General features: G+C 29.6%; 1 protein-coding gene and 1 long non-coding RNA gene across 2 annotated transcripts; both read right to left on the minus strand.

Moving 5' to 3' along the window:
• Nucleotides 1-21: 21 nt before the first annotated feature.
• On the minus strand, nucleotides 22-6,375 carry LOC111701719 (sorting nexin-3). Its single transcript, XM_023473124.1, has 7 exons — nucleotides 6,279-6,375; nucleotides 5,586-5,634; nucleotides 4,692-4,770; nucleotides 2,767-2,836; nucleotides 1,695-1,765; nucleotides 1,387-1,462; nucleotides 22-238 (listed from the first exon to the last, which is right to left on the minus strand). Exons 1-7 carry the CDS (start codon nucleotides 6,294-6,296, stop codon nucleotides 119-121), a joined length of 483 nt encoding a protein of 160 aa, XP_023328892.1. The 5' UTR covers nucleotides 6,297-6,375; the 3' UTR covers nucleotides 22-118.
• Nucleotides 6,376-11,492: 5,117 nt separating this feature from the next.
• Nucleotides 11,493-11,948, minus strand: LOC111701728 (uncharacterized). The gene is made up of 2 exons (XR_002765259.1): nucleotides 11,914-11,948; nucleotides 11,493-11,604 (listed from the first exon to the last, which is right to left on the minus strand). It is a non-coding gene; the product is annotated as an uncharacterized LOC111701728 (long non-coding RNA).
• Between the last annotated feature and the right edge of the window lie 10 nt (nucleotides 11,949-11,958).

An 11,958-nucleotide genomic window follows, 5' to 3' on the forward strand; every position in this document is an offset into this window, starting at 1 on the left:
GCCTTTTCTATTTCTACATAATTTAACAGAAAAACATAATTTATTTTAAATATATATGTTATTCATAACAATATTTTCTGTTATCCCAGAATAGTGTATTGTTCCACTATGTTTCCTATCAATGAGGAACCTTTCCTGGAACATAGTTCCTCTTGTCTAGTGCTGGTTCCAGGAGGAACATATGTAAACATTGTTCGTTCTGTACTAGCGGATGTCCAGCCAGTTTATTTATAAAATCCTAAACATAAACTTTAAATAATATAACGTCAATTCTTTATTCATAAAGCCAATCTATTAAATTCCTTTAATGATGCAATTTTAGAATACAGTCGTCCTTGTATATGTCAAGATAATGAAGACGACTTTCTATTTTAATTTTGATTTCTGCCAAGCTTTCAAACAGCAGAGACATCATTAACAATTAACATGTAAACTAACAGCAGAGACATCATTAACAGTTAACATGCAAACTAACAGCAGAGACATCATTAACAATTAACATGTAAACTAACAGCAGAGACATCATTAACAATTAACATGTAAACTAACAGCAAAGACATCATTAACAATTAACATGTAAACTAACAGCTTCTTTTTGTTTACTTGTAAACTTGTAATTTGATAAATGCTTGCTAAGGATCAAAGCATTATTAATAAAAAGTCGTCTTCATTATATTGATCACCGACCACTGCTCTGTAGCAAATTTGGTTTTTATCAGGGAATAGGAATAAAGGGAAAAGAAATGGCGCTGGTCTGCCATGAGAAAGCCAGTCGCACTGCTTTGCAGACAAATTCGGTAAACTTTACACACTCTCTTTTGGTACAGACACACAACATGATTTGCAGTCAAGGAAATTGCAGAACAATGTTGTCAAGCTTGAATAACGACTAGTTTACTGTAAACTTTAATCAAAATATATTCTTTGCACGAAAATTTGGCTTATAGTGTTGACTTAAATACATGAATAATTTACTACATGTATATTAAACTTATTTTCAAGTAAACAATTATCAATAAACAAATGTATTCTCCTAGAAAGTGCAAATACCGAGATTCGTATGTACTTTATATACCTACAGTACACACCTTCGGTTCGGTAAACTTTACACACACTCTTTTGGTACAGACACACACACATGACGTTTCCGCCCCCTGGTTTTTATACAATGTAATGAGTGTCATGTCCGATTTCCAATATATACCCTTTAAACTTCTATCTGTGTAAACAGTGAGGAGGATATTTTTCTTTTTATCTTAGGACATGCTGATTTCTACAGAGACGCCACAAATGGAAATTATCAATTTTCAGTGAAAAATAGGGATATATCTCATTAATTTTTAATTTAAAAAAAGAGTCTGTTAAAGAGGGTTAATGGACTGTTACCTCTAACCCTGTTTTCCGTTCTTCAATGAATTCTATTTCAAAAATACCGTCATCATTTTTCACAAATGGAATTTGTCTGCAGTTATATTTTTCTATTTGTTTTACAAATCATGCAGAACACTTTTTGAACTCATATTTTCTAAAATTTGATATCTTTGCAACCTGATGTTTCAATCTTTATTATATTTTATTATAGGATTGTCAAAGTTTAAAATTTCAGAGGCTTACATCGACAAGTTGAAAGGATAAAAGGACTAGAAAATATTTATTTTCTTGAAATCAAAATTTTTAAAAGTATAAAAATATTCCTAGTTAAAGCTTTCCCCGGGAGCCCTGGTAGGGTGATCTGAACAGATCTCTCCAGCTCGTCTCTCAACCACTACATTTAAGAAAATATATTCACAAAGCCATTTCTTCCTTAATGTCCTATTTTTTGTAGTACTAGGCTGTTAGAGCGCTTCGCGCCCATCTTCTATTTAAATTGTGAACATGTTCTTTTTGTTTACATTTTAAACAAAGAAAGAAAAAATTCGCGGATTTTCAAGAATTTAAATTTTTTTACAAAATTAAAAACCTTTAAAACACATTTTTTAAAATTTTTATCATTCATAAACCTTCCCTGTGGTCACGTGATGTCCCACAAAAAATGTGGGCCCGATCGGTTCAGTCGTTTTGACGTTTATTGGATACAAACAAACAGACAGACAGACAAGCCAAATTTATATATAGATTTGCTGTTTTTATCCAGCTAAAAGTTTCACCAGTAGTTTTTAAAATCAACTTATTAAGTTAGGGTCTGTGTACCCTGCACAGTTGCATTTCAATTGGACTAAATAAGAACATGACTTGACTTAAGTATTTTACAGTTTATGGGGTTTCACAGCACATTTTTCTGTTTAAATAGACATTTATTAAACATTTCCTTTTCACACTCTTCTGCCGCTTTTGTAATTGTAAATTGTCGGTACAGTCCAAAGTAGGACTTCAAAGGTTAAACACCGGTGGAGCGTGTTTTAAAATTATTTTTGAGAAACTAGTACACGACTAGTATACAACTGTATCTAGCTAAATATATATATAGTAGTAATCTCTGTTGAAGTTTGTTTGTCCGATCATAACTCAGGACCTCTGGACCGATTTGCCTCAAATTTTGATTGGGGGAATTCGGGAGAACCACGGAAATGTTTTGATTTGAGTGGGTCGAATTTTACATGGAAAAAAAGCTTAAATCTTAATTTACGGCCAAGCGCGGGTAAACGGTGGAGGTAACTGTGAGTACCTAGGCCAACGCTGGGTTCTCCAGCTAGTACAATAAAACATGGTTTAAGATAAAACAAATATATTAATTACATCCTGATTTTTTAAATAATTAAATTTCACCTTAAAGTCTGAATATCGTCGCCTCACTGTTGATTCTTTAATCTTGAAGACGGGTATATTAGTTTTAGTGCTGAAATATATTAACATATTAGCATATTAACATATTAACATATTAACATATTAACAAATTAATATATTAAAATATCAACATATTAACATATTAACATATTAACATATTAACATATTAACATATTAACATATTAACATATTAACACTATAACACATATTAACATATTAACATATTAACATATTAACATATTAACATATTAACATATTAACATATTAACATTTTTTTGTGCTGAAATTAACATAACCATAAAATAAAGCTTATAGCTCATATACATATAGTTGTACGTATGTATGTATGTATGTATGTAAGCAAGGGTGTACGTAAGGATGTGCAGTGTATGTATGTATATATGTTTACATAGCTGACCAAACGGCTGGACCGAATTGATTAAAATTTTTGAGGAAACTTATGGGTACCCTGGGGAAACAGAGGCTAAAAAAAATGTTCTCCAAAAATATTTTTTTTTAAATCGAATTTTTTTTCTATTCGATTTAAAAAATAATCCACTATGTAACGCCGGGCACTTCAGTTAGTGTCTAATAAAGCTCTTCGCTCATATTTAAGAACTCAACTGTATGGAACCATAGATATCTATGTATGGAACCCGAACATAGATATCTATGTATGGAACCATAGATATCTATGTATGGAACCCGAACATAGATATCTATGGATGGAACCCGATTATAGATATCTATGGATGGAACCCGAACGTACATATATATCTATGGATGGAACCCGAACATAGATATCTATGGATGGAACCCGAACAAAGATATCTATGGATGGAACCCGAGCATAGATACCACATAGAACCTCTTTTTAATGAAAGTGAATGATACGTTTTGAAGGGGATCGGTCTCATTTTTGTCTTAGAAAAAATCAAAATTGATAAGTGTTTGTCACCTGGAAAGAGGTAAATTTTTTTAACATTTTTTTCTCTCTAAAATCAGCATAGCCCCTTTGGATTATTTAAAGACAATTTAAAAAATGTTTAAACTTTTAATAAGATTTTTGATTATTAGTTATCAATATTTGTCATCTTTACATCATTAATCAAAAATTTGACGATGGGAATACATTTATATTCATACTTTGCTCGTCACAAAAAGTCCCAAAAGATTCGTTCATGAAAACATTTTCACAAAATTTTTCAATAAAATTGAAACAGTTAATAAAATCTTTTATTTGTACTCTTTGGGGGAAGAATTAAATGAAATAGTTTCTTTGAATCGTGATTTTTTCTTTGTATTTTTTAAAAGGAGCTGAGTTTTTGCCACAAACTCGCATTTTCTAATCCAAGCTGTTGGTGCAAACCTGTCCTATTTCAAACTTTTATCATTTGCTGTATTGTAATTAATATTTTTAAATAAAAAAGGTCTGGGACACTTATAGGTTGCACCAGGAGGGATGATAGTTCTCTACCTGTGTGCTCAGTTAGCTGTACTGTACACTTACAACTGTTTACTAATATTGATATACTATAAGTTAGGCCAGAATCAACTTATAATAAACAAATATGCAGTACGCTCTCATTATAGTTTATGGCCTATAAAATTAGTAAAGGATTAACGTACATCATCACTCTATACACTATAACCACGTTGCGTTGCACAGACATAAAGATTAGAAAATCGGTTTGTGGCAAAAACTCAGTTCCTTCCCAGAAGGATAAAATAAATGGTACCTAATTACCTAATTACCTAATTGCATAATTACCTGATTACCTAATTACCTAATTACCTAATTGCATAATTACCTAATTACCTAATTACCTAATTAACTAATTACCTAATTACCTAATTACCTAAATACCTAATTACCTAATTACCTAATTACCTAATTACCTAATTACCTAATTGCATAATCGGTGAACCTCTGTCTTCCCTCCCCGTAGGTTTTAGCATCAGTTACAGATATTTCAAGATAGTTAGCTGAAATTTAAATAAACATTTTAACATTTTAAGATTATTTTTGTCTTTGATCTTTCTGCAAGCCTTTTATACGTTTTGACAAATAAAAATAAAAATAATATTTTGTGGAATTTTCTGTTTTCATTCTGGTGCATTTCTAATCCAATCTCAAGACACAGTTGTCGTCGTATATATCAATACAATAAAGACGACTTTCTAATTATATTTTAATTTCTACCAAGGTTTCAAACAGCATAAACATTTAAGCAAAGAGAAGTTGTGTATTGAGAGGAATCAGTTCCAGGTTTCAGGTTTCCTCTCAATACAATAACTTTTATATTGATAAATTCATCTTGGAAAACATCTCCACACCTGTGAAAGGTGCGGAGTTTAAATGGAAACTACCTGCTTTGTATTGTAAGACAGACACACAGTGATGTCGTCTTTATAAATATATCAAAACTAAACAAGTTGATTCCATTTTTTCACTTGTTCACTTTTAAACTATTGTAATTTGAAAATTTCTTGTAAATCATTATTTTTGAAAATAGTCATCGCCAACCACTGTCAGAAAAACTTTAATTATTTGTGCAAAATCACTTTTTAACTTTTTTGCTTTCCTGGCTTTGTTTAACACTCAAGAGTGAGTAAATAAGTTTATAACTTATTTACTCATCAAAGGGTCGTGTTTTACTCATCAAAGGGTCGTGTTTTAAAATGGAAAATGTCAAACTGAAAGTAATTAAACCTTTAATGTCTTTTATTTATTTAATCACCTATTATCTCAGTCTCAAAATAGTGGGTTTACGTTTAACCCATCGTGGACAATTCCCTACCTGGTGCACTGTAGGCATCATCCAGGGATTGTTTATTGGTCGCTATCCGCTGAAAAAGAAAAATGTCAAAAAGCTCTTCTTAGTTTTAAAACAAATCCTTGTACGAAAATTTCATTTCTTAACTTATTTTTTTGTTGTTTTGTTTTTAATGTTGTGGTTTTTTTTTGGTGGACTATATTTGTCCCTACATACAGTGAAACCCTTAATAACGAATACATCGGAAGAATTTATCAAATGTCGTCTTGACAATTTTTCAATGAGTTTTATACTTAATTACGTAAATTTCAGTATTTGGGAAAATAAATAAATAGCCATGAATATGCGGGAACAGTTTTAAAGAGTTCCTTATAATCATTTAATTAAAAAACTAAATATCTGCAACATTCCATTATCAGACAGTGAAGAATACGACATTTTATAAATTCTTTATTAAGGGTTTCACTGTATGTAATTTGGTAAACAAGCGGACAACATGTTATACAAATCCTTTCATTAAAACTATTTGATTAGGGATAAAAAAATTACAAAAATAAAGTTTCCCATATATTGTTGCAGCTATGGTTTAATTTTAAGAAGAAAACTAGCTCAGGAAGAGTAACCTTATTTAGAGTTGAAAAATTTTAATAATTCTTTTTAATAATTTAAAAAATATTCTTTTAAATGATTCAAATTATAATTTTTAATGATTTTGACCTGAGTGGATTCATTCATACTGAACTTGAATCTGTATTCTGCCACCTTGAAGTTGTTTCTTCTGAAAATTTTAAGGAAAAGAATAAAATAATGTATTGTCCCAAATTTATCATTTTCCCACACAATTTTCTTTATAATTTAAAAATATTTTCAATTTGCAAACTGATTAAAAAAAGCAGCAAAAAATTTAACTTTATGTAATTCAGAAGAAAGGGACTAAACATGTCTTTTAAAAAGTTATTTTTGATCATCACTTGATTTAATAACCATCAATTTTTATTATACAGTGAGATATACAGTGAGAACCAGAAAACAATGGAATCGTCGTCTTCTTATTCTTAAAGTTTCAGATTTTGTAATCTGAAACTGAAATATTTCTAAAGCAAACTAAACATTTTTAGAGAAAGTTTAGAGGGAAGGAATAAAGACGACATTTGTTTCAGAGTTTGCTGCCGGCATGAATCTATATCTTTATAAAGTAGTAATCTCCGTTTGTTTGTTTGTTTGTTTGTCCGATCAAAATTCATGAACCCCTTGGGATCGATTCGCATCGAATTTTGGATCTGAGACCTTTAAAGAATGTTCTTGTCTTGGTTTTAAAATTCTAAACTAAAAAGGTTGAATTTTCTAGTTTAGCTTCCAGGCAAGGCTGGGCTTCCAAGCTAAAATTATATATAAATATATTGACGAAAATAAGTATAAAAGAGTAAACAAATATATTCTAGCTAGGTCTAGCTTGATAAACTCATGATCTAAGTATATAAATATATTCTAGCTAGGTCTAGCTTGATAAACTACTGATCAAAGTATATACATATATTCTAGCTAGGTCTAGCTTGATACACTACTGATCAAAGTATATAAATATATTCTAGCTAGGTCTAGCTTGATAAACTCATGATCAAAGTATATAAATATATTCTAGCTAGATCTAGCTTGATAAACTACTGATCAAGTATATATAAATATATTCTAGCTAGATCTAGCTTGATAAACTACTGATCAAGTTTATATAAATATATTCTAGCTAGGTTTAGCTTGATAAACTACTGATTAAAGTATATAAATATATTCTAGCTAGGTCTAGCTTGATAAACTGCCTAAACAAAGTATATAAATATATTCTAGCTAGGTCTAGCTTGAAAAACTACTGATCAAAGCATGTAAATATATTCTAGCTAGGTCTAGCTTTATAAACTACTGATCAAAGTATATAAATATATTCTAGCTAGGTCTAGCTTGATAAACTACTGATCAAAGTATATAAATATATTCTAGCTAGGCCTAGCTTGATAAACTACTGATCAAAGTATATAAATATATTCTACCTAGGCCTAGCTTGATAAACTCCTGATCAAAGTATATAAATATATTCTAGCTAGGTCTAGCTTGATGAACTACTGATCAAAGTTTATAAATATATTCTAGCTAGGTCTAGGTTGATAAACTACGGATCAAAGTATATAAATATATTCTAGCTAGGTCTAGGTTGATAAACTACCGATCAAAGTATATATAAATATATTCTAGCTAGGTCTAGGTTGATAAACTACGGATCAAAGTATATAAATATATTCTAGCTAGGTCTAGGTTGATAAACTACTGATCAAAGTATATAAATATACTCTAGCTAGGTCTAGCTTGATAAACTACTGCTCAAAGTATATACATATATTCTAGCTAGGTCTAGCTTGATAAACTACTGATTAAAGTATATAAATCTATTCTAGCTAGGTTCTAGCTTGATAAACTGCCTAATCAAAGTATTGAAATAAGTTTGTGGCTTTGAAAACAGAACTCCCCCTAAATCATTACGTTAAATATATATTAATGTGAAGATACGGAGAAAGATAGATAAGCCATGAATTACCGGGGTACTCGTAAAATATGAGTTTTTATAAACGATTCAACTCATTTCGCAATGTTTCTAATATTCTTGGTATTCGGCTGTGGGCGTTGGCTGTAGCTTTTTTATTGTGAAAACTTTTTTTTAACTATTTATACACAACATTTGGGGGATCAAAGTTTTCCTTTTTTGGATCTTCTTAAGCTTTAAAGTATATCGACTTAATGAATTTTTTTGTTTTGTCCCAACCCAACCATTTTGAATATTTTATCAATCAAATATCTGCATAAATGAAGATAACTGATTTAGAACATTTTAGCAATCAAATATCTGTATAAATGAAAATAATTGATTTAGAAAATTTTATTAATCAAAAATCTGTATAAATGAAGATAGTCGATTTTGAACATTTTAGTAATCAAATATAAATAAATGAAGATAATTGTTTTAGAACATTTTATCAATCAAATATCTGTATAAATGAAGATAATCGATTTAGAACATTTTATCAACCAAATATCCTTATAATTGAAAATTATTCATTAAGAAGATTTTATTAATCAAATATCTTTATGAATGAAGATAATCGATTTAAAGAACATTTTATCGATAAAATATCTTTATGAATAAAAATTATCGATTCAGAACATTTTGACACAAAATTTGAGCTTGAATAACATTCTATTGGAAAATACACCGGCAATGTATGGAAGTTTAACTGAGGATGTAGGATTCATTTGTAGGGTTTCCAATCGACACTTTTTGCACGAAAATCGTGCAATAATTTTGCAAAAATTTTCTTACGTTTTGATTAAAAAATTTCAATATAATTTTGCATTGATGCGCAAATGCTATTTCGCGCAAATTCTAAAGAAAATCTTGGTTTTTGCGTAATTCGTTGTTTCCTGCTATTTCGTTATTTTGAGCTATTCTTAGGAAATGAATGAAAGGGTTTTTTTTACACAAATTTTTTAGCGATTTCTCAAAACATATTTATCCTTACAAATTTTATTGATGAAAAAAAACTAAAATTTTTAACAGTGTCTAAACTATGAATATGATAATAAAGTAATTATTGTTCATAAATAATATAATGAAGCTATGAAAGAATTGTTTTTTTCTTCACATTTTTTCCTTATTTTCGTATTTATGCACCACATGCCATACAAATTCCAAATTTTCGTTATCATGTGAGCAATGCCTAATTTCGGCAAAAACTATGACCTTGTATTCATGCGCAAAATCATGCAAAAATTATTACTTAAATTTTATATTCATCAATTTCGTTAAAAAATTATTTATTTCTAATGAATGCAAAATTTTGTGCAAGACTGGTTTCGTATTGTCATTTCGTGCAAAAACGTAAAACTCTTGCGCAAGAGAATCTACTGTTTTCTGGAAACCCTTTTCATTTGAGACATCTAAAACATTTTAATGATGTATAATTACTGAGTTTGAGCGCAAAGTCGACGTGCAAAGTCATCCATTTGGATGGTTACGTAGTGAGAATCGATGTTTTAATAATTATTAAATAATTAAAAAATGTAAAACAAATTCTACAGTAAACTAATTGTATGTTTAGGAACATATTTCTTAATTGAAATTTTCTCAAAAAACTGATATTGGAATAAATATTTCGTTTTCATTTCTTATTCAATATAATATATTCAATTGTTCTTACTGAACAAATATGCACCACAATACTACATTCTCAGTTCATCTACCATACATTGCCGGTCACTCCGTTAAGCCATGGGGGGGGGGGTGAAAAAGTAAAATAAGCATAAGCCTTTCTTTGCACATGGATTGAAGAGTTGCATGATCCGAACCAGTACAAGGTCTAATAATCGTATCACTCTATATTTAATTTATTCTTACCTAACAAATGTTTATTTTATCCAATTCTGCGAATAAAACCTTAAAAAGCTGACAATTATCTGGTAGAAAAATAAAATCTTAAAAAGCTGACAAAAAAATAAAATCTTAAAAAGCTGACAATTATCGGGTAGAAAAATAAAATCTTAAAAAGCTGACAAATATCTGGTAGAAAAATAAAATCTTAAAAAGCTGACAAATATCTGGGAGAAAAAATAAAATCTTAAAAAGCTGACAAATATCTGGGAGAAAAAATAAAATCTTAAAAAGCTGACAAACATCTAGGAGGAAAAAAATAATTTTCATAGAGTGGAAGGGGCACGAGCTGCTCCTCTCCCCTCAACTGAATACACTACTGGGACAATAGTTAAAACAAAGCAAATAAGATTATATAAAGAACAATTTAATAAAGGTGAAACTTTGTGTTAATTTTTGTGCGTGCTTTCTAGTCAACAAGAAAGACGCTCTAAGTGGATTGATCCAAGTGAATAATGATGGATGAACGTGCTGCCAGATTACAGCCCCTGGTAGATCAATAAAAACCCATACATCACCAAATCTTCGCAATTGAAAAAAATCCGAGATTTCATTAAAACAACCCGTTCACGTCCTGGGGACTAAAAACATTTCTTTTTAAGATTTATTTTGAAAAGGTAATACACTAATGTGTACAATGCAAGCGACAAAAAGAAGCCAAAATAAATCTAGATTGGTATCAATTTGATTTTAAATTTGTTGTTTAATGAATTTAGCTTCTAATTAACTTATTGTATACTTTTTTTGTTGTGGCAAAAAGGATTTGACATTTTCACATTACTTTCACCCTTGAAATATATAAAATAGTATCTATATATTTTTTATAAAAATGCGTAAATACATCTTGTACCAGAGGCTTTCTTTTGTACAGGGTTGCCCACAAAGGATGCGACTGTAAAGACGACCCAAAACTCTAAAAATATGAGTATTTGAAGCTTGATCTTTGGTTTATGCATTCAATTGAGTTAATTGACAGTTAACTAAAGGATTAACTAAAGGATTAACTAAAGGATTAACTAAAGGATTAACTAAAGGATTAACAAAAGGATTAAGCTCAAAAATAAGAAAATAATCCAGTTTTGACTTACAAGGAACAAGGAACAAGGAAACCTGAATGTAAGAGAACGGACTTAACAAATTTCGTACAATTGTCTCTTAAGTCTCATCCTTTGTGGGTAACCCTGTACAACAGAATTTTTAAAAATAATTTTCACTCATTTAGATTTTTTTTGAAAAGATCAATACACAAATTTAATCGAGAAAAAAGTTGTTAAAATGTTTTTTATAATGAATTTTGCTTTTAATTAACTTGTTGTATACTTTTTTGTTTGTTTGACATTTTCGATAAAATGGTTTCACCCTTAAAATATATAGTATCTTAAAATAGTATTTATATTATCTATAATAGATTCGTAATGTTAAATCTTTTTTATCTAACTTTTTCACAAAAAAAGACATTATTTTAAAGCACATTTATTCCAGTGTATAATCTTATCACATTTAGGCAGGTTTTAAAGCACATTTAGGCACAACAGTTAGGACAGTGTTACAAAATTGCTATATCTAAATCTGAAAGAGATTGTAAAAAATTTCAAATGACCCTCAATTTAAGGATTTGCGAATAATAATGTTATATTAAACCCTTTAGACTGAGTTTTGAGTGGTTTTATGAACAAACTAATGTTTGTTTAATCGGAAAAAGATAAATTCTTCTAAATTCTTCCTTTGCTTACTCTGTGTATAGATCCGCAAGTCACTACTGTTGAACCGCAATTGAAATTTATAAAAACAAGAAATCTCACAACTTTGCTCGGGTAAAGGTTTAGAAAACTCCAATCTGAACAGGACAACAAATTTACTCTCTAAATGGAGGTTTACTTGAAACTTTTGAATGATCCCTTTAAGAAAGAACAACTTTTAGCA

Source organism: Eurytemora carolleeae, unplaced genomic scaffold, assembly GCF_000591075.1.
Source record: "Eurytemora carolleeae unplaced genomic scaffold, Eaff_2.0 scaffold459, whole genome shotgun sequence".
Taxonomy (NCBI): domain Eukaryota; kingdom Metazoa; phylum Arthropoda; class Copepoda; order Calanoida; family Temoridae; genus Eurytemora; species Eurytemora carolleeae.

Bases quoted from the DNA above. Each gene is read 5' to 3' on its own strand.
- LOC111701719 (XM_023473124.1), bottom strand. The intron at 4,771-5,585 runs GTAGGGAATTGT...TTTAAATTTCAG, and splicing joins TGATGCCTACAGTGCACCAG to CTAACTATCTTGAAATATCT. The intron at 1,766-2,766 runs GTGAAATTTAAT...TCTTAAATGTAG, and splicing joins GACGATATTCAGACTTTAAG to TGGTTGAGAGACGAGCTGGA.